Source organism: Gambusia affinis, linkage group LG21, assembly GCF_019740435.1.
Source record: "Gambusia affinis linkage group LG21, SWU_Gaff_1.0, whole genome shotgun sequence".
NCBI classification, from domain to species: domain Eukaryota; kingdom Metazoa; phylum Chordata; class Actinopteri; order Cyprinodontiformes; family Poeciliidae; genus Gambusia; species Gambusia affinis.
Genome location: NC_057888.1, coordinates 4910186 through 4933824, shown reverse-complemented (window position 1 = coordinate 4933824; position 23639 = coordinate 4910186). Strand labels below are relative to the sequence as shown.

Genomic DNA, 23639 nt, shown 5'->3' with positions numbered 1-23639 from the left:
AATGAAAATGCGTTGCTATGACGACGTCCAGGACCCAACATGAGATGGTTTTTCTCCAAACTGAAGCAACAATTTCCAAAAGAATGAAATATCAAAACCAAAACCGGAGCTGCTTTCATCTCATTTTGATCGCCTTTTATTTTTATTTTCTTCCACGTTTCATTCCCACCACAAAATGAAAACTAATAAAAAAATAACCTGAATCATTTTCAATAGCAGGTTTATGGTCATTTCCCCCCAACAAATTCACACTTTTTAAAATATTTTTCCTTCATCTCTGCTGGAATAAACTGCCTTCACTTTGTGTACATGGTGCATACATGGTAGAAAAAATTTAATTTATGGAACAATGTTCAATACACACACTGTGTGTGTATGCATCACTACAAATGATTGATTCTGTGCTGTTAAAGAAAAAAGAAACATTTCTTTCTCAGATAATTCACCAGTTCCTAAAGCCTTCAGTGAATTGTGTTTTCCTCAGGCTATTTTCATTTTACATGGTTACACAGCAACATAAATGATGAGAGATTCTTGTTAAACATTTACTAATTGTCTCAAAACTTAACAAGCTACAGGGGTTTGTTCAATGCCTTTACTTAGACGAACAAAAGGAAGCCAATAGAAGAAAGAAAATATGTAAAAATATTAAATTATAAATATCATCCTCCAAACCAATCAGCACCCACAGAGCTCCATGAAAAGTAAAATAATTGTTTCACAAAGGTCATAATGTCTGTTTTTTGTTTCATTATAAAGATTTTTAAATGTAATTTAATATATTGTACATAGCAGCAAGAGTTCAATTTAAAAAAAGGACTTAGTTGGCTAAAGAAAATATTATTTATCCCCTTAGTTTTGTTTTAATCAAACTTTTATATGTTGCACCACATAAACTACAATGACCCATTGAGACATGACTAATTACTTGTATTAAAGTTTATAAAGTCACCTTTAGCAGTTGTAAATTACTGAATGTATTCAAGTTAATTGTTGCTGAATAGAATAAGTCTTAATAAAAGTTAATCAGGCTGAAGTGCTGATTCAGAGGCACTTTACCTCGACTCTGCGGGATTTTAATCACAGATATTCACCTCACCTTCCTGCCAAACGGAGGCTGATGATTGGCTAAAAATTTGGCCAGGCTGGAGGATGAGAACAGGTAAAGTACAAAATCTAAAGAAGAAAAATAAAAGCTTTTCATCTTTTCAAAATGAAAATTGCTAAAATTATTATTATTATTATTATTATTATTATTAATCTATCTGATTATATATCGTGATTTTTAACCGCTTCCATCCACTATTATTCTATCAAAATCTTTGTACATGATTTTATTTTGATTCATTAGCTACAGCACTTTTCATTTGTGACTTCAATTTTTGTAAAACTCTGTAGAAAAGTATTTTAAATGCAGCTGCTTTCTGTTTATTATGTAATACTTTCTTTTTCACTCATGAACTGCTACCTTAGTTACTGCAACGGCAAATCCTTTTACACCTTTACATGATTAATTTTATTCTAAAACCAAATAAGCTTCAGACGGTCGAACAGAAATAAATGTGGTACTGGTAAGTATGGTGTCAGTAGCTGCGTTTCCATTACAAAGGTGCGCAAAAGTTTGTAAATATTCCACTAATTTCGGAAAAACAGAAATTCACAATTGCCGTGTTTTCATTAATCAAGAAACAAAATTAAAATCCCAGGTGGATAAGTTTGTTCACACAATAATACGTGCCATACCGCAATCCTCCACCTACTTCCTGTCATCTTCTTTGTGGTTTTTGCCAGTAGTAACATCCGGTTGTTGATCATGTGACTCGTGTGATATAAAATATAGAAAAAACTAGAGTTTCTTTCAAAATTGGTGTGTTCTATATAATTCCACAGTTATATGATAAATGGAAACATCTTTTGTAGCAGAAATGTGAAGATCCACTATTGCTTTATTTTTGGAAGCATTGCTGCTCAAACACACCTGAATGTAATGTAACCTTTGTAAAAGTTGCTGAGATGCTAAAGAAATAATTTGTTTCGTGTAGGAAAGTCTAACACAATCTCTGGATTTTGAAGGTTACACAAAACGGAAGAAAGAATGCAATAATGGCATTAAAAAGACAAATAAACAAAAAATAATGACAGGGATTCATCTCGCCATTAATAAGTAAACAGATCAGAGAAATATTTGTGTGAAACCTCCCCACGGTGCTGAAGTGGGTGCTCTGTGTTCTGAAGCTTTATCTCAGCAGCCGCCGGTTTTCTATTAATTTTTGTGACGATTGCACAGTTTGCACCCAGAGCCTGGTGGGAATACGGGTCCCTAATGCTGGCTCTCATTCAAACACGGCCCACTTTGATTCTCCAGCATGCATTTTAATAGGTTTTTTACCCAAGGCCTGATTCTTCATCCTCCAACTCAGGAAAGGTGTAGAATAGATTTATGGGGGGAATGAATGACCTAATGTCCCTGGACTGAGTCAGCAAACTAACTAAGCATTTTTCATTTTGGCTGCTGCTTCTTTTATCTTCACCTCCTTTCTGGAGTTCTCTTCGTTCTCATCTCTCTACTTTCTTTCCTCTGCTGTTTTCTTCCATTGCTACGTCTTCGTTTTATTTCTTTTCCGGATCCTGATTGTATTTCTGACAAATCAGGTCGTTTGTCAGTGTTTCCTTGCTGCTGCTTCCTCAGCACAATCTTACAACCATCTCCTGTAAATAATAGGTTTAGTGATTGATTCGGTGTCATAAAAGTTTGATTTTGTTTGCAAAATAAAGTTGAGATTAAGTAACTATGATTTTAACTGCAAGATTTATTTGTCTTTATACAAAGAAACAACTGAGCGAGGAAGTGAATCATAATAAAGAAATTTAGCTGCTGAATAATCCTCAACTAATTTTTGACATAACAGTGTAATCTCATTCATTTCTGTTAGACTGTCTTAAAAACTATGAGAAATAACAAACATGAGAGTCCTAAACGTCACATGCTATCTGTGAGCAGAAAGAAGAAAATATATGAATACAGTGGACTTCCGGTATTGACCCTTTGCAACTACGTCACTTTCTGCAATAAAACCGTTGTTTGCTAATATGGGTCCACACATTTGGTAAAATGAGAGCTTGGCAGGGAGAGGGGCCTTTTTATGATGCAACACCAGGAAGTGAAGGAATCCATCAGGCAGCTGATGCTGGATCCGTAAACTTCCAATAACTGGAAACTTTTTTTGTTATTGTTGTTTTAACTCTTGTCATAGTTTTAATTTGCTGGCTTGACATTTCATTTGTTTTGTTGTTTCTTGTACAATAGCATTTGTGTGTAATAATGCCCCATGTGTGTAGTTTATATATATTGTTAGAGATCAGTTTTTGTTTACCCTGATTTTTTTTTAATTTAATATTTGCATTTCTGTTCACTTTGTCAATTATTTTTTGGTTAAATAGAGGTTTTTGTTTACATACAGTTGTCTTTGTGCCTCACTGAGGCAGACAATTGCCAATTCAAGGTTTTTTATATAAGCCCACTTCAAAACAACACCTACAGTAGAAAACAATTATTTCTTAACAAAGGATTTTTCTTCACTAAATAACTGAAGTGAAGCTAAAGCCGGAGTTTTTCTTATATTTTCGACATTTAATTGTGCTACAGGAATGAAACGATCATCAATTTCAAGGCTTTTTAAACATTTTTAGCAAATGCTCTTTAAACCAGGTGTGCCAAAGACAAACGTTGAACATGTTATATGAGTCATTAATTTGATTTAGGTGTGTTGGAGAAGAGATTCATCTCAAAGTTGCAGAAAGAAGCAGGTCAGATGTTCTTGGTGTCTTCATTGAAGTTATTTTATCATAACGAGTGACCTAACCAGGCTGCAGTACAAGCTTGCCAGACGTCCGGCGCTGCACGCTACAATAACTCCCATGTTGTCTGAGGTAATTACTCTGGAGCGGACATAGTTTTATTTGTGAATTCCCAAACAGAGCGCTGTTCATCTCCATTTGCGTAGGCGGAGAGTCAAACAACGTCCCAGTTTAATCTGAAGCAGAAAAATGCATGTTTAGTCGACCTGAAAGTGATTCAATATCCATTTTTGTGCATTTATGGTTAGATAAACTTTAACTGTAATTGCTTTGCTTTTAAGAGCTGGCTTTGAATTTAAGATCTATGAGCAGGAATTAAATGTTTCTCTGTCCGTTCTTCTGTTATCGAGGCTGAAACTGGGAACGCGTCTGCAGGCGAGCGAAATATCAGAGCTAATAAGTAGGAGTTGACTGCACCTAATGAACACGCTGCAGCTCAGTGTGAATCCAAACGAGGCTTTTCAAACTGAAGCTCCTCTGTGGGTAGCAATTAAACACACTCAAGTTTGATCTCACTCCTCCAAAAGATGTTCAGATCACATTCAGATTTAATGCTTAAATCAACATCATCTTGACTTCTATCAATATCACGCAAAGCCTTTCAACCCTGCAGGACTTTTTCTCCACTTGTTGGCCAATTACAGCCATAAATCACCCCCAACTACTAAATTAATCTTTGATGTTCATCCATCTTTTTCCAGCGTTTTGGAAACGGCATTCCCAAAGGTCTCAGAAATCTCAGAAGAAGCTCTTCTTTAACATCTTTAATAGTCTTTGATCCACACTCAGTTCTAATGCTTGTTGCTAATAACTGTTTAAATTAATGGTGAGGGTTAACTTATGCCTTATTTTTCTGCTTATTCTGGAAACAAAACAGGTAGAAAGGTAGAATTATTTAGTAAATTTGAAGAGTTAAAGTCCAACAAAACCAAACAAGAAACTTTTTAGAGATTCAACAGATTTGTGAGATGTTCAGATCTTGAGTTTTTATTTTATTACTTCACCTCTGACCCGTCTAATGCTGAGGCCTTCGCAAAATAACTGGATTTATCCTGAGATTAAATTAATATCTTTACTTAAGTGACCTTTGAAGATTAAAGGAAGAAGTATATACTAATTTATTTTCCCCTTTCTAATTTTATTTGCCAAAAAAAGAAGACAAATCAAAACATATCTTTCTTACCACAGACTGTTAGGGCTATGCTAAGTAAATAAAAGTCATAATTTTATTCTGGAATTATTTCGACTCTATTCTCCTAATGTTTTGACTTACTTCTCATATGACTATTTTCGTATTACTACAACTTTATTCTCGTAGCATTATGACTTTTCTTGTATTATCACCACTTTATTCTTTTAACATTATGACTTTATTCTCGTAATATTATGATTTTATTCTTCTAACACTATACAACTTTATTCACGTATTATTTTTGACTTTATTCTTGTAATATTTTATTCTCGTACAACTTTATTCTTGCAATATTGTGGCTTTTCTTTTAGAATCGAAACAGATAAAATAACAGACAGAAGCACACTGATTCAGTGGAAACGAGGCAATTTGTACATCCTAGCACCGAACAGATAAATGATGTTTCCAAAGCCTTGCCAGGAGTTTTCACTTAATTATTTTAGGCAGAATGACTGTTGTTAAATATATATAAATGAAGTTAATGTTAGATGCTGAACAGAAGAAGCATTGATCTCTAGTTCTAACATGAAGAAGAAGAAACTGACCTATAAATGTGAAGTGCTTGATGGGATATATTTGGATATCTTAACATACTTCAATCTGAAAAAGGTCAAACACGCACACTAAACAATCACAGACACATGCTTATATTTCTGTATCACAGGATTCCTTCAGCGCCTGGAGAATTAAAGAAAAACATGAAAATAGTTTGAAGTATTTTCCTAATTTGAATAGGTGTGAAAAGAAAAACAAACTAGGGATTTTTATATATTATATGAGGATTTCAAAGTGTTCAGTGACACTGTTGGCCAAAAGTACAGTTGGTAGCTTCTCATCAAGTCAGACAGAAGTCCCATGTGTGGGATACCACAAGGTTCAATCTTGGGCCCCCCTCTAATTAATAGCTACTTAATCTCAAGGTAACAAGTAATCAGATTGGGTACCATAAGTATGCAGATGATGCACAGCTCTACATTACGACGCCACCATGTGACTCTGAACCCATCCAATCACTGAACAGATGCCAACAGATAAATGTGTGGATGTGCCATAACATTCTCCAGCTGAACAGAAACAAAACTGAAATTATTATCTTTGGACCTAAAAAGGAACAATCTAGAGTCAGCTTCAGTTGAGATCTATAGCTGGAAACTATAGATCAGGCCTGAAATCTGGCCTGAACTTTCAGACACACATAAAAACAGTTACAAAGTCAGCCTTCTATCCCTTATTTCAAGGATTAAAGGTCAAATGACTCAACAAGATCTATAGAAACTTATCCATGCGTCTATCTTTAGTTACATTTATTACTGCTCCAGGTCTGCCTAAAAAATCAATCCTCCAGCTGCAGCAAATCCAGAACGCTGCTGCTGGCATTCTGACTAAAACCAGGAAGTTAAACCATGTCACCCCAGTTCTATAGTCCTTCCTGTGGCTCCCTGTAGCTCAGAGAATAGACTTTAAAATACTGTTGTTAGTTTAGAAATCACTGAACAGCTTAGCACCACAATACATTAAAGATCTGCTGTTGTATCAACCTTCCAGGCCTCTCACAGCTTCTGGTTCTTTTACTGCATTCTGTAAAATATCAACTGATTATTTTGATCATTTCCTCTAATTTAAGACCAATAACAAGTTAATCTCACAACCTTTTATTCACATCTCAGAAGGTGAACTGGTAATTAATGCCAGAGCAATTATATAAATAAAGAGCAGTCTCTATTCAAAGGAGGATTGATTGTTAAAGCCTCTTTAAGAACAAGCAGAGCAGATCAGAAGTGAGAACCCCGATCAGGTCGGCAGGGTCAGGCCTCCGTCACGTCATCGCTCGCCTTCAGCTGACATCGCTCCAGTGGCTGGAAAATCCAGAAGCCACATCAATAAATCCTGCGCAGTAATTACACCGACTGTCCTCAAATCTACCGGCTTACAAGTCTTGATTTTTATTGGGTTGGGTCGACAAATTTCAACACAACATCCTCAGAGGATCAACTCAGAGCTAATCTATTAAAGATGAGGCTCAGAAATGCTTTTTCTGTGTTTTATTTTAGCGTGCATCTCCTCTATGAATGACATTATATTCCTTTATGTACCTCAGGGATTAAAGCTGAATGAATAAATTTGCTTTCAGTTGTTGAATGAAGTTAAATTTTCAAGTTTGGTTCACTGAACTGCACTTTAAGCCTTTGTTTATTTTTATTTATGATATATTTATCGGATTACGTTGGATACGTCCTCTCTTGATAACGTCAGTAGCTTTTCATTAACCCTATTGCACAATTTGACATTTCGAAAATTTGTTCATTTAATGGAAACACTGCAATTTAAAAAAACAACTTCTTTTTTGATAAAAAAAAAAGTTTTGCCGCAAAGAAGAGGTGTTTTTTATCCCCAACTGTATCAAAATTAATCTATTTCACAAAACTGCAATGGAAACACTTTTTTTCACATCACACCAGTCATGTGATCAACAACCAGATGTTACTACTGGCATAAATGATGAAGAAGACGACAGGAAATGGTAGGAGGATGATTGCATTGCACGTCTGTTAAAGATTTATCACAAGATAAAACTTACGTTTGATTTAAGGTGTGTTTCTTATTTAATGGAGACACTAAAATTGTGAAATTATGTTTATTAGACATAAGCAGAATATCAACAAAGTTTTGTGGATATTTGTAATGTAAAGGCAGCTATTCAGTCAGAGGCTTCTTCAAATTTGTTGCAGTACAGACTGCTACAGGAGATCTTTCCTACCCACAGACAGTACCATCTAGAATAACTCTTTAAAGCTGCAGAATTTACCTTCTATAAAAACATCTTTTTCTACATATTTGTTGAAACTATGACAGATAATCTTACAAAAATTGAGCTCCTCTGCCTTTTCCCAGTGCTAACTAGAAACAACCAATCAGAGCTAGGAGGCAGGACTTAGCTCTTTTAATGATACAATGTCAAGCCACGTTAAGATTAGTCACCATGGCTACCAATGATGGCAGATAAGCAGTTTACCTGTAAGTTGTTTCTCTGCCATTAGCACATCCAGCAGGGAGTACATGAGGTTGATTGACAGCGCTAGACCCCCCTCCTGGCTCTGATTGGTTGTTTTTGGTTGGAGCAGTGCATTTCCTCAACAATAGTAGCTCAAGAAGGAGGTGGAGGAGATTAAACTTTTCACTGATTATCTGTCTCAAGCTGCGTTTCTATTAGAAATGTGCTCAAAACTTTGTCAATATTCTAATGTAAGAAAAAAAAAACATTTTCACAATTCTAGTGTTTCCATTAAATGAAACTTTTAATTAAAATGCCACATGAATAAACTTGTTCACGTTTAAAATCATTTAAAAAACAGTTACTGTACATGAAATATTCAGATTTCAGTCATGATGCCATCCAGGCATATTTATATTGAGACCAGCTATGTTTGCTGAAATTGTAGTCGGCCATTTTACATCAGAGCTAGGGATTCAACACGTTGGAATGACACACAAGTTTTATGAACTGTGCGAGGCTGTGAGAAATCTGCAGAGCCAGGTTGTCTGAGAAAAATAAGCAAAACAAAAACAAACCATGATCTTTCTCCTACTTCCTATTGTCTTCTTCATCGTTTTCTCCAGCTGTTAGTCACGTGACTTGTGTGATGCGGAAACAAGCAGATTACGATTGTCAATATTCTTCTAATGTTGAGAAAACCAAATTAAAATCACACATAACTAAATTTGCTCACTAAACAAACATGCTGTGTTTTCGCCTGTATTAACGCCGACTGTTGATCACGTGACTCGAGTGAAAAAAAACATGTTTTCCGATGTAGGTAAAAAAAAAAACTGATCCTAGCGCAAAAACTTTTCCCCCACCCAAGAAAACATGAGTTTTCTTTTAAATTGGCATGTTTCCATTAAATTTATGTTTGTCATTTCAATCTGAACGATTCTGTGGTTAATAAAAACACAGATTATACTGTCACGACATGGTGAAATATTTTACAAATATGGGAAAAGTATTTTTTTTTATAAAAGTTACATATTGCAGCTTTAACTAAATGCGTTAATTTCTTCTTCTTTTAATCAATAAAATATTTTTGAATTGGAATAAACAGGTGAATATGTAGGACGCTCCTTTCGGGAGACCTGGTTCTGAACAAGCAGCTACAATAATCTGGAACATTTATTCACGCAGAAATCCTAATACAGAAGTGTTCTTACCCAGACACGCGTTGATGAAGCCGTACCAAACGCATCCAGCTCGTCCGATCAGCCACCGCCCCTGGGTGCTGGCCGCGAAGCTGAACGGGGTGCCCAGCACGCTGACCAGCAGGTCGCTCACCGAGATGCTCGCCAGCAGCAGGTTCATGGGCGTGCGCAAAGCCCGGTACCGGCAGAACAGCGCCAGCACCAGGAAGTTACTGAGGAAGCCCAGCGTGCCGATGCAGCCCAGGCACACCGCCACCACCAGGTGCCCCGTCGGACTCAGGGAGGGCGCCGGCACTGAGCCCGGAACCGCTCCGCTCGCCTCCGTCGTCGCTTCCCCGGGACACCGCGCACAGCTCAGGCTCGCGTTGGAAGCGATCATACCGGGAAGTTTGGACCAGAAGGGAAGTTTGCACCCATCCGGGTCTCGGTCAGCGCATCCGGAGAGGAGATGGCGCACAGCGGTAGTTTGCGCGCATCGTGCATACAGGTGTTCCTGCTGAGCGGAGCAAAGTGTCCAATGAGGGAAGACTCAGAGAGGACATGGGGGCGATCCAGAGAGCCGCCCCCCAACCCGCTTCACATTCAGCTGTGCGCTTCTGCTTTTATCGCCAACTGCCCCTTTTAACGCGCCGGGGGACGAAACTCAACAGGAGGCGGCGTCGGAGCGCAGTCTGCGCCAGAGTGTTTGGAGGCAACTGGGAGCCAGTCGAGTCAGAAGACAATGAGAGAGAGGATGAAGAGCAGAAAGACAAGGGGCTCTGCTGGGTTTCATTACAGTACGTTCATGCGATCATCATATTCTAAAAACACCAACAACGAAAAACAAAACAGTAGATAGTAGTTGTCAAAAATTATCTAGAAAAATATTCTGCGGTCCAAAAGTTCAAAATTTGTGAGAAGAAAATCACAGACACTTTGATATATATATATAAAACATTTCTGAGCTTGAAAAGTCAAAAATTTGCAAGAAAAATAACAAGAAATTTGGAGATTTGGATACATTTTCTACAAAAACAAAAATTTATTATCTCCAAAAGTTGAAAACTTGTGAGAAAAAAAAGTGAAATTTTGAAATTGATCTGAAAGTTTCCAGAAAAAACTTTTTCTGAGCTCCAAGAGTATTTGCAATATTTGCTAGAAAAAACTGACGTTAATCTCATGCAATTTTAACAAAAAATAAGGAAATTTCAGAGCTCCAAATGTCTAGAATTGGCACAAAAAATACACAGACATTTTGAGATTGAGAGATTTTCTAGAACAAGAAAATCTCTGAGCTTGAAAAGTGAAAAATTTGCGAAGAGACGGAAAAATTTTTAGATTAATTTTAGAAATATTCTAAAAAGAACAAAACAAAAACAATAACATGTCTGACCTCCCAAATTTGAAAATTTACAAGAAAATCTTTTAAAATGTTGAGATTAATCTCAGAAATGAAAAAGTAAAAAGAAATCTGAGCTCAAAAGGTCTGAAAAAAAAAACATCTTCAGAAATAGTGGAAACTCAGTACACAGTAAAAATGGCGGTGGTGAATTAACACCCACAGTGTTAATTTTAACACCCACAAAGTGTCTATATGTGTCCAAGTCAGCTGGTGTTAAAGTAACACTTTTCAAAGTGTTAAAAGGTTAACACCTATTTTTTTGTTAAATTAACACCAGATATTGTTAATATTCAACAATACCGAGTGTCACATTAACATTACAACGGTGTTAGTGTTAAAATATAATGTCAAAAGTAACACTAATGTAGTGTTAACCTCAAATATAATGTTGTGTTAAAAAGGTAAATAATTGACCCCACAAGGTGTCAATATCAACCAAATCCAGTGGTAAAAAAATATTCAAAACAATACACAGAAATGGAAACTTCAACTTTTATTAAACCCATTTCAGTATTACAGACCTTCAATGCACAGCTCATACAAAACAGTAGCGGGGCACAATATATGTTCTTTCATCATCATCAGCTGAAAACTGCCTGTCATAAGGCTGATAATATATCAGATTAGAGAGACAAATAATAGCAAACACATCATCCACAATCTCTATTCTGAAAGCATTCAGATGATCATCAAAACACTCTGTAATAACTTTAGCAGTAACAAAAAATGCTTCATCATCCTTGATTATGATGTTAAGTATTTTTTGAAAAACAGGCATTTCATTTTCAGTACTTGTACAGACAATCATTCCAATGTGGTATTCTGTTCCAAAGCTTTTCAGCCATGAAGTTGTGGATACACAAGGTACATTCAATCTGGGACAAGACCTTAAGATGCCACTGTAATCTAACTCACTTGTTTGGTAATCTTTAAGAGGGCCAAACTGAAACCTTTGAAAGTAAAAATTCTCCCAATGAAAAGCCAACTGCCTCTGGTGCTTCTTTACTAGTGTTTTAGTTATATTCTTAAAGTTCTTTACAGATTTCTTGAAGAAATTGTGTTTAGCTTCAAATCTCATACACCACATATGGATGAGTGGTCCTATTTTTCTGATGCATCTGGGATAATGAATCATCAGATGATGTTTTGGAATCAACTTTTTATCTGTAAATACAGACTTAAAGAGTCTATGATGGTCAGAAATTAAATGCTTTAAGAAATAAGTCATACCATCTGTGATTTTTGGTGAGAACACAATATTGACAATTTGAATCAAAAGAAGAATTACCCTCCAGTAACTGTTGTCCCTGTCAATTAGATCTCCAAAAATCAAAGGTGTATTGCGCAAGAGGCACCATGACTGAATAGCATTGAGGCCCAGGTCATTGCTACCATCCATTTTGACTGCACTAGGTCTGTTGTTTCTCTCAAGGTATCCATAGTTAAAGCTCTGTATCCTTTCTGAAAGGGTGTTTAAATCTATAGAAGTCCTAACCATGTACTGAAAAAGAAGCTGAAGTTCATACTGCACAACACCTTCCAACAGATCATGCATTATGTCAACTGCATAGTTGTTTGAACAATGAAAATACTGTAGTGCATTAAGAGGACACTCTCTTTTTACACCAAAATAATGTACAAGAGTGGGATTTTGTGCCAGAGCATTGCAATGTTCTGAATAGAGCTCTTTAGTGCGAAAAATTAGGTCTTGGTTATCCTCACTGAATACTGACTGAAACTTTGTTTTATCAGTTAAACAAAACCGACAACAATAAGTTGCACTGAATGATTCAACAAAACCAAAAAGGCTATGCAATGCCAAATTATCACCAGTAACCTGAACAACTGAACCTCTTAATGGTACGTCAGAAAATGGTACCTTAACACCTTCCGTCTCAAGACATTTCAAGTCATTAATAAGAGGTTCCAAGATGGGACCAAAACCATACTTCTTCAAGTCCTCAGCATGAAAAAGAGAAACAAGATGAATGTTCATCAAAACTGAATTTAGTTTAGCTGGTAAGTTTCTTAAAATAAAATAAATACAGCCAAGTTTATGTGAACCCCTTTTGGGTCCCAGAGGATTTGCCGTTTCAAAATCATCATAGTACAACTGTATTTGGAGTGCATGTTCTTGCTCTGAAAATAATGAGTGATTTCTGAAATAGGAACCATCACTGATGTCTCTATAGAGCCCATCTTTATGGCACTTTACTTGTTGAAAGCAAATACTTAGTTCTTTGTTAGTAAACAATGACTCAAGAGTTCCTAAAATAGGTACATACATAAATTTGTCATTAACAGGAATTTGACTGTAAACACCTGTTGTTTTATGCAAACGTGTATCATAACGCACTCCAAGGACATGCTCTATTGGTTCAACAATTTTCCATTTTTTTTCAAAATACCTTTGCCTCTTTGTTTCAGTGTTAAGGTGTGTGAATGGATTTTCCATGTTCTCAAAACATTCTCTGACTTTGTTTAAGGTTTGCTCATTCACGTCAGATGAAAGATGTGTAAGAACAGCGTCCCGTGCTTGAATATGAACATCATTAACAACCTCTTCCATTGAACAAGTTAAAGACTGCACAATATTTTCAGAAACTCCAGCTGCTTGAACTTGGGCAATAACAGAGCTACACATGTCCATTAACTGCCTCTTTTTAGGAAGACTTTGTTGACTAACAGAAGTACTACTCAATGCGTCATCAGCACAAACATCATCGGTCTCAGCATTATCTGCTCCAACATTGTCCACATAAACAGAATCTATGGCAGTAGTGCCTCCATGTGCTTTCATCAAGTGCTTTTTGAACCCAGAATACGTGTAAAAAACAGATGAACAGCCTTGTTCCCCACATTTCAAACGCAATTTGTGCCCTGGATACAAAGCATGACTAAATTTCAAATGCTGAAAAAGAGTTGAAGAATTTCTGTGCTGAACCTTACAAATGTAGCATGCGGGCATATTTAAGTGTTGTTAATTCTCACTCTGATTTCCTTGACTCTGGGGCTCTCCTTTGTTGTTGCCGCATCAATCCCATAAACTGTTGTTTGGATGAATGTGTAGAAGTTGAGGAGGGTTGCATCGTAGGACACAGCAAACACAAAGTGTGCCTTAAAAAGTTCATCGAAGGCAGCCACTGCAGTCTGTGCCACACAAGGAATGGGCTTCTGATCCAGGATGATGTAGAACTTCTGAATTCTGCTCTTCTTCTCTCCAACGCAGAGGAGGAAGGGCTGTGCAGATCCAACTTTGCCAAGGAATGTCGCCATGCTTGTCCCCACCTAAGATTAAAAGACAGCACATTAGAAATAATGGTTTAAGTCCCTCACTAGCAGCAACAAATTAAGAACATTTTCCACCTTCCTTTAGCTGTGAACATGTCACAAAAGGGGATGTGACTTGCAAGGAAACTCCTGTGAGCTTAAGTGACAAGATCAGTTCTTATGGCCTCATACAATTCTTTGTTCCATTATTTTCCCATAACCAATTTTTTGTTCCATTTTGTCATAAAATTAACCCTGATCTCTCCCATCCCCTCCAAAAATAACTATAAATTTATAATACAAATAACGCCAAATAATGACTTTACATTTTACAGTCTTGTAAAAATTTTTTTATCAATTTACAGTAAGTGAAGCACAATAATTCATGTCAAAACATACCTTCATGAACTTCACAACACGATCAGCTGCCTCAGTTGCACTAATTTTTACTTGTTTCTTCCCTTTGGCGGTTGGAGGCAAGAGATGAACCAGCAGGAGAATGGCTGCCAAGTCACTGTCCCATTCTGATAAAATCATAACAAGCCATGCTTAGAATGCATATACATAGAAAAGACTGTTGAACATATTTATCTATCAATACATACCATAATCACTTGATTCCTCCTGAGCAGACAGAAGGTCATCCAGGTGAACGCTCTGTCGAAGGCTTTTGCTGACAGTGATGACCTTCGGTTTGTAGAACGTTGGCCATCTTGCAACAAACTTCCCTGAGATGTCTTCTCCAAAGAGCATGATGAAGTCCTGCTCAATCTAACAGAAGAAAAAATACCATCAAAAAACTCAATTCAAAAGTTCAGTTAATCAAATCTGGGAGTTTCTCACCAAGCCTGGTGTATCCAAGAATCTTGGGAAGTGATCCAAGATGAGTGATGACTGGTCCAGATCATGTAGCATATTCTGTCTATGCTTAAATGTTGCCTTCATTTTCCCCTTAACAACGTCCTGGTCTAATGCATGCTTCATTATGGACATTGCTTCTTTGCATTCATCACCAAACAGCTGTTCAGATGTTGAGGTCTCCCTCTGAGTTCTCGGGCCGCCTTGATGAGCAGACAGGGAGTTCCTCTTGAAGTCACTTGCAGTGTTACGCTGAACGGTTTTCAATCGATAGGCCAGGTAGCCCTGTCCACTTTGAGGATCGTAGAAATGCTCCTATCCCAGAACAGAAACCACAAAATGTCAATTACATTGTATTCAAAAGGACAGTTACATGGTTAATCCACATTGTAAAAAAGAAAGAAATCCATCCAAATTATGACCCAAGAAGAGAATCTTCAGGTACTCACATAGCCAGTTGGTGAGCAATTATCTTTCAAACTGGGAAAGAGGGTGACAATTCCCAGGGCGTAGGTGATGCGGACATTGACAGGAGGGACTCTCCTAAAAAACAATTCAATATGAATATTCCTGTTTTACATAGGGGTTAAACAAACTCACACCAACTAAGCAAAGTTATGAATAGAAAACCCATTACTAATTATTTGAATAATCATTATGTTAATAATTATGTTTTCAGATAATTCCAACATTTCTATGGATTTCATACACATGCTTAACTTTTAAAAGTACTACCATTCAAAAATATCAAGGTTAAATTCTGGCCCCCAATCAGCAGGCTGAGGTTTGTCAGTACATACCCATGACTTTCGATCATATCTGCCACTAAAATATTGACAAGTTTCCTTCTTGTTGGATCAGAGAGACTTTTGGTCTTGTTGTATTCTTTTAATACATCTTCCCCCCCTGGTTTTTGGTGTAGAGCCACATAGACAATCTGCAACAAATTTCACATGTCATCCTGGTATGAATTTTAAAATGGATCATCATTCTATTTCCCACCTTGACACAACTCACATCTTTTGCCATCTTGCTGTCAGGTGGTCCTTCAGCCAGTCGTCGTCTCTGTGCTTTGGTGTTCTCTGTGATCACTGTAGAAGATGAGCTCGCTGAGCTTGGAGATTGAACTGACGAGGCTGAACCATCTTCAGAACTGAAGGAAGTGTCTGTTACCTCACTCTCATCAAGGACGCCCACTGTATAAAGTTTAGAAGACTCATTAGTAAACAACTTAAAATTAACTTCAGATTTATATATTTTTAAAATGCGTTAGAAGGAACCCTTGTTTTAATGCTTTTAAATCTTACCAACGTGCTTAGTGACTACTTTGAAAGACACTGTAGCAGACCTCAGGAGTTCATCAAAAATATCAGCATCCACATCAACTCCAGAAGAGTCCTTCAGGTCTACACAGATTTCTTTTTCCAAATTGAATTTAGCATGAACTGGAAGGAAACAAATATACTCATCTTAACATGCTCATTCATAGCATATGGTTAGAACTGGTAAGAGTCAATTACATTCATAATTCGAAAATATTTAGAATAACATTTTCAGACAATGAACATTATCTTTAATGTTCCTCATATTGTTTGACATAACCGTTTTTTACGAAAAATAATGACATTATTACTTGAACAAGGACAGGGGTTGATTAATAAGCATTCGGGGCATAACGTCACCTTCTTAAAATAATTGCCTAAGTCATTTTTTGCAATTTTTCAGGAGACACAAAAAACTGAACCATTTGATGAATAAATGATATTTACACACTATTTTAATCAAAAACTTTGTAACAACAGATGTCTTTTGACATACAAACAGCAAGGTCAGTCAAACATGGAACATGACAGAATTAAATGACTTAGGCAAATTTTTGAACATGCCTTTGTGACCTAGGCAATTTTACAGCACAAACTAACAGGAGGCATGTACATTTTTTCCACTTCTTCCAGCACTTCTCCTTCCAGCTCTTCTTCTGGGTTCTTGTGTGATGCCTATTAGTGTGGCAAATTGTCAAAGAAGTGATGACACTCGACAGGCATGATGGGTTTCATCCTTCTTGGTGACTTGTGCGTGGTATGCAGCCTTACTGATATTTCCATGTTTGAATGAAACACAAACATCACACTGATCTTTTCTTGGAATAAATACGGAGTAGTTCTCCTCATGGAACACAGCTGTGAAATATTGGATTCCAACAGCTCTCACTCCAGCAGTTGCAGCTGCTTGTCCATATTCACGATGTAGTTGGGAGATGGTTGTGCCTTGGTAAAGGAACTTCTTGTCTTTGTAGGTAGCTGTGCTTCTGCAGTACAGTCAACACTGGCCAGGTCCCTCAACCAGTTCTTAAGGAAATCTTTGACATCAGTTTCAATCTTTGTATGCTTGCCACTTTTTGGTCCAGATTTTGATGGCACCTCTGCTTGTTTTTCAGGGTTGATGGGGTCATCCAGCCATTTTGTAATGGTTCTTTCAGGGAGACCAAGTGTAGAGGAAAAAAGTGCCCTGCACACTTTAACACTTGTTCCATCTTCAAGCTTCAGTTGGTAGGAAAATGATGAATTGCGTCGGGATCCCTCAGTAACTATTTTTTGCTTCATGCTAGTCTTTGTGACCAAAGTGGTGACATATAACCGACGTTCTTCCCAGGTTTTCATTGCCCAAATCTTCTCAAATACCCACTGCCGCTGCTCTTCTGTAAAGCAGTCTCGAGTTGAGACTTGCTGACAGAACTTGGAGTTGCAGGGAGGACCCATAGTCTTTGCACTTATTTCTTTGCCACTTTTGCTCTTGTATGACATTCCTTTCAGATGTTTCTGCTTCGATTCATTTTGCTTCCATGTTCTTGGACTGAGGTGTTTATGTCTTTTCTTTTTGCCTGCATCTTTCAATTCAACATCCCCATCCTGCTGTTCTAAAGTTGTTGCCACCATAGATAGGCTGTTTTCATCTTCAGGAGAGGAGGACTCATCACAGGTTGGGTTATAGTCCGGATATTGAATGACATCATCACCATCATCGCTAACATCATTTGATATCGTCTCTTCTTGGTGTGGATGTGTCTTCTTGGCATCTTTAACTTTATCCATGGGAGCAGATGATGCATCATTATCAACATGGTGCATCATCTCTTTATTGATGGTCTCATTGCAATCCTCAGTAGATGAGGACAGACTGGTCTCATCAATGTCAAGTACATCTCCTACCAAAATGGAAAAAAAAAATATTCAAACCTTTCAAAAATGTGTGATTATTCTGACAAACATGAATTGCCTTTGAGGTCAATTGTATTAAGATACATTGTGGATTCCCAAAATGGTTTGCAAGTTGCCTCTAGATACAGCAACACAGGCACACTATACCAGTCAAATCTTTTACGATTACTTATGTTTAACAAAAATTTTCATTAGTTAAAATCAATAAAGTAAAGAAGGTCCTTTGTGAATTTTTTCTAGACTGTAGATTACATTACAGTATTGAAAACTTTCTTAGTTAGATGACTCTGGAGTCTTTCCACTTTTTGTGCTTTTTAGCTAACTTACATCCATCCATCCATCCATTATCGATACCACATATTACTCATTAGGGTCATGGTTAATGCTGGAGGCAATCCCAGCTGGCTTCGGGCAAAGGCAGGGCACACCCTGGACGGCCTGTCTGTGATTGGCGGCCTGCCAATCACAGAGCATTTTTAGCTAGCTTCCTAAACTAAAATTTTCACTGAAAAGACTGAATAAAAAGATCACATTTTATGCAATTTTGATAGCCTAGTGTATATTATAGTAAACATCTTCACTTACCAACATGGAAAGAGTCCTGAATCATGGAAATAGCATCAGCAGCTGTGTAGAATTTTCATCTCCTTGAATCATCTGCCATCTTGAAAAACTTCTAAAATTGCCTAAGTCAATTTGTCTGGTGACTTAGGCAAAATAAAACTGCCTAAGTCGCACTCTTGACATAGGCAATTATACAAAAGGGGTAGAATGGCATGATCTGTTTAATTGAGGATGTTGGCAATTTTACCAGAGGTGGCCAGCATCATGAAGAGATGATTTAGGCAAAAAAATCATTTTTGAAAAAAAATGACTTAGGCAATTATTTTAAGAAGGTGACGAAATTTAAGATAAACTACCTTAAGCGCACTTAATTTAATAGCAGCTGCCACAACATAATTAGTGCTCAACTTACCCTCGTGCATAAATTTGAAGTAATCATAGCAGTCATCCGTCACTGGAACCCGAACCCATTTCTGGACGGTCTGATACTCCACTTGAACCAGCATTTCTACAAAAAGGGGACACGGTCCAAGCTTTGTCACCTTACAGATATTTTAAACCAACCCTTTATCACTTTGAACACGTTAACTCTGTCAACTATATAAACTTCATCCAAGCAAGAGTGTTGAGCTAGCTAGCTAGTCAGAATCTGCTACCATATCGGCTAGCCGTAACGTGGCATTTTATACCCTTGCTTTGCTACTGGTATAATCTACGGAGCCCTCTAGTGGACATGGGGATTTTTTTTTTTTGCTCGCTTTTGCGTTCCCTCTCAAAAGTGTAGCAACACTTTCGTGCAAAGTTGACGAACCAGACAACAGCCACAATGAGTCCATAAATTATATAAAGAGTTGAACACATTTGACATTTATGTTGGATTAAAAACTTTTTTTATTTTATTTTGAGTGTAACCTTACAGAAAATGAACTGCTTCCTTGACGTAACGAACAACTTCGCCACGGAATTTAAAAAAAACATCCCCACATCCTCTCCGAGGCTAGCCATTTGCACAGTTAGCTTTTCAGATACACACATCGCCAATATTTCAGATAATACAAATATACAAGTATTATCCATGGTTTAAAATGACAACTAGAACTTACCAAATATAACAGAATTCAAGTTTACCATTAGCCTATTTGGCAAAACGGCGGGACCTTGAATTTGGTGGATTTTTAATCGAAAATGGGTTAAATATCGTGCACTCTTAGAAGTCCCAAACTAAAAAGCACATTTCCAACGAAACAATGGTCATGTATGAATATTTAGCTTACCTTCAGGAAAGAATTGTGTCTTTCGTGTGCGAATTTAAGCCGTACCGATCGACTGACTGCTGGCGTGAAGACAGAAAGCGGAACGAACTCTGCAGCCGTTACGCGAAGGCGGGGCTTAAGCAACACCAAGCAATTAACACTGGAATTTAACAACGCGAATTTTACGGAATTTACACCGGCAGTGTTATTTTAAAGCTGTGTGGTGTCAAAACAACACTCACACTCTTTATTTAACACTACACCTGAGATTTCAACACTGGCATTTTTACTGTGTAGAGCAGTAAAAAAATGGAGTTTTGAAACTCAGAAATTACTACGTTTTATCTAGAAAATTAATCAGATTAATCAGTTTGTTTCAGTCCTACTTGGTATCAACATACTTTGGATCAATATTCTCATTCTATGCTGTAACTTTTCTGAATGGTTAAAGTTCAACACTTTTGTTTTTGTTACACTGACATCTTTTATCACCAGCTTAAGTTCAAGTTCTGTCAAACTGAGTAACAGACTGCACAACTAAAAGCACTATTTTTGTAGACATGAACAAAAAATAAAATTTATTTTTTCCAGAAATAGTTCATTCTAACCTTGAAACCCCAGAGGGAATCATGAATGAAATAAAATGTGTTGATCTAAGAACAAAATCATATTCAAAATATGTGTTGCATTTCTAAATCTACCTAAAAAAAAGACGTTTGCTGTTGGGACTATGGTAATTTTCTTATTTTTATTCACATTCAACTGTGCAATCAGAGATCTTTTTGCAGGTGTGAATGAATGAAAATGGGATCGTTAGCACATCAAAAACTCCTTCTCTTCTCACAGAGAGCATTTATTACGATAAGAAATGAATAAATGAATATTAAATTTGTTATTTTGGATATTTAGACACAAACCTGTAGGGCAGAGTTGTTATTCAGTAACTGTCGCTGTCCAAAACGAATAAAAATGTTTATGTTCCAGTAGCAGAGAGAAACCTTCAAAGTATCTCCACATTCTGGGAATTTGGGGCTTTCAGGAATTCCTTGAAGTCGAAACATTTTTCAAAGTGTTGTAAATATGTGCAACCGGATTGTACGCGTGTCTTCGAGTGATGAGGAAATTTGTCAGCATGAGGTTTATTGAGATTCAGAGAAAAACATCAAAGCTTCAACTTTCCCGGCAGAATCAAAGATATCAGTGTGTCAAACGAAATGGCTTCATTCCCCCGCATAACAACGGGCAAAAATAAACCAGGGTGACTCAAAGATAACGTTATTTCTTCTTTTCCACACTCACTTAAAGATCCACATGTGGTTTAGGAGAATATTAAAGTGAAATAATATTTTCTGCACAACAGTAAGTATAGATTGTAGCTCCTTTGAAGGCCGATTACGTCAGAGAGAAGCAACAAAAGGTTTCCAAATGTAACGTCTCCTCCAAATGAAAAGTGTTACGCTTTCCAGGCTGCAGAATCCCAAGATCCACTTTGGCCAAATGGGAGATTTTTACTCTTGAAACAATAACCAAGAAAGTGGAGTTTTAAATTTAGAAGCATAAAGTGGTTGTGTTTTTGGGCTTTTGTCATTTACATAGACGTGTTTTTTTGTTGTTGTTTTTTATTTAACATGTGGGACACTTAATATATTTATATATGCAGCTCTGGAAAAAATTAAGAGACCACTTAAAATGATCGGTTTCTCTGATTTTACTTTTACAGGTAAAATCCAACGTTTACACTCGCATGGCTGTAAACACATGTTCAATTATACAACCGTACATCTTAGAAAAGCAAAACAAAGCACTTGTCTATCTCAGCAGCCATTGTACAGCGGTAAAACCAGCTGACCTAACCTCCCGGAATTCAGCTTGTGTTGCTAGGTAACGGGCTGGGTTTTGCTGGGGTTGCTAGGTAACGGGGCAGTGCCTGCTTATTTGTGACATTCCGGAGATTTTTGAAACAACTCATTTTCCAGACATCCAAAAAGACAAATGTCTTGTCAAAGACTAACTGTTTGTTTTTTTTTACCACTTAGACCCATTTTATAAGCAGCAGAAACCCAAATGGGAAGACAAAAATGTGCAAAATATGAATTTTCCCCTTTAAGACCTGATGAAGATGTAAGAGGATTTGTTGACCAACTCACTAAACACCAGTTCAGTGTTTGAAAAAAGCAGCAGCTATTCAGCAGGGATTAGAAATTAGAACAGTTTAGATTAATAAATATTGTCTGAACAAAAATCCTCCTATAAATGCTGCTCATTAGTTGCAGCATTGTTTTGCAGCAGTTTCTGTAAACTGGTTTGCAAAAACAGGACAGAAACACAAACAGAAATGTCAAGTTGTTGCTGAAATATTAATAAAACTTCAATCAAGGGAATTAATTTCATAAATAATCAATAAACATATGAATAAATGATGAAAATCTGGTTTAAAACATTTGATATGTAACCGATATACTGGTATTCTCTGCTCCCGGATAGGATTATTATGGATTTATTTTGGAAATATGATCACTAGAAAGCAGCTTTAAGTGCATCTCACAAGGCTCCTCCTCACTTTCCTTCTGGGGGTTTTTGGAAAAAGATAAACAAACATGAGTTTTCTTCTTGGTGCATCCCTACTTCTTACAAATATCAAGATTTCACGTTTTTATTGTTCTGTCATGAGTTGAGCAAAGTGCTGCACCAGTAAAAGGTAAAGCTGATTTCATTTGGATCAGTTTTCAAATGATAAATCCTGTTTTAAAAATAAATCTCTTTCTTTAGGAAAAATGTGAATAAAGTCTATGTCTAATATGGAGTTTGTAGTGTAAGTTGCAACATCTTTATTTGTCCATCATTTCCATCGACAGAAGGAGCTGACCTTCAGTCAGACGAAATCCCTCATCGAATCCTGACGAAGGTTGCTGAAGGATTTCCTCTTGAAGTGTTTCGTCCAAACCAAGATGACTTTCCCCACTGATGTGGAAACATTTCTAATAAAATTAAAGTTTAACCAGGCATTTTGAAGAGGTTTTGATAATGTAATGTAATGTGTAGAAGTAATGAATTAATACACACAACAATCAAACATTTTGGCTTGTTGAAAATGGCGGATTTGCAAAATTGGTCAGCTGGATGTCAGCAAATACTGCGACATAAAAGTTTCAAAGAAGAAAACGGGGAATAGAGAAAAGTGAACAGATTGAAAAACATAACCCAAAAAATATTAACTTATCTATAATGACTAAATTCAACTTTAATGCACTGCTGCTGACTCCAAACGCAACAAAATAAATTTAAAGCTGCAGTAACATTTATATAAAATATGTTTTTTACATATTTGCTAAAACTGTAACCATGTTGTGACAGAAAATCTGTGAAAAGATTAATCGCCTCCACCTCTTATCTTACTATTTCCAACCAAAAATAACTAATCAGAGCTGCAGCAAGGAGGCGGGTCTTAGTGCTGTCCATCATCTTTATGTACTTGCTGCTAAACGTGGAGAACCAAAAACAGTTGATCCACTGCCATATTTTGCCACACTGGAGCCGTAATCCTGTTTGGAAAGAAAATTACTTAACAGCTTTGAGTGTCAAACTGCGAACAGAACACGGTAAAAATAATAATAATAAAAAAAACATTAACAGGTGCCTCGTTTGGATCGACCCCTCTCTATTCCCATTGGATGATGGTTGTTTAAACTCAGACAACTTCCAGTAAGCTTCATACTGCAGAAAACGTGCTAACGCTAACTCCAATCACTCAGCTGTTTCAAGAGGAGTTAAAAATGTTACAATTGAGACATAGGTAAAGAAATCCAATTTCACCTCAGTTGTAGCCACAGTTATTATCATCTGTGACTCAT

General features: G+C 36.9%; 2 protein-coding genes across 2 annotated transcripts in view; both read right to left on the bottom strand.

Moving 5' to 3' along the window:
* tmtopsb (teleost multiple tissue opsin b) overlaps positions 1–10207 on the bottom strand; it is a 30439-nt gene extending 20232 nt beyond the window's left edge. The window contains exon 1 of the mRNA XM_044104048.1: positions 9257–10207. Within this exon, the coding sequence (XP_043959983.1) occupies positions 9257–9623 (367 nt within the window). The 5' untranslated portion in view covers positions 9624–10207. The remainder of the gene's footprint in view (positions 1–9256) is intronic.
* Positions 10208–13595: 3388 nt separating this feature from the next.
* Positions 13596–19879, bottom strand: LOC122824655. Its single transcript, XM_044105517.1, has 10 exons — positions 19810–19879; positions 18948–19043; positions 16061–16198; positions 15771–15949; positions 15554–15690; positions 15203–15296; positions 14739–15068; positions 14501–14666; positions 14295–14419; positions 13596–13913 (listed from the first exon to the last, which is right to left on the bottom strand). The coding sequence occupies exons 2-10, from the start codon at positions 19039–19041 to the stop codon at positions 13596–13598; spliced, it is 1581 nt and encodes a 526-aa protein (XP_043961452.1). The 5' UTR covers positions 19042–19043; positions 19810–19879.
* Between the last annotated feature and the right edge of the window lie 3760 nt (positions 19880–23639).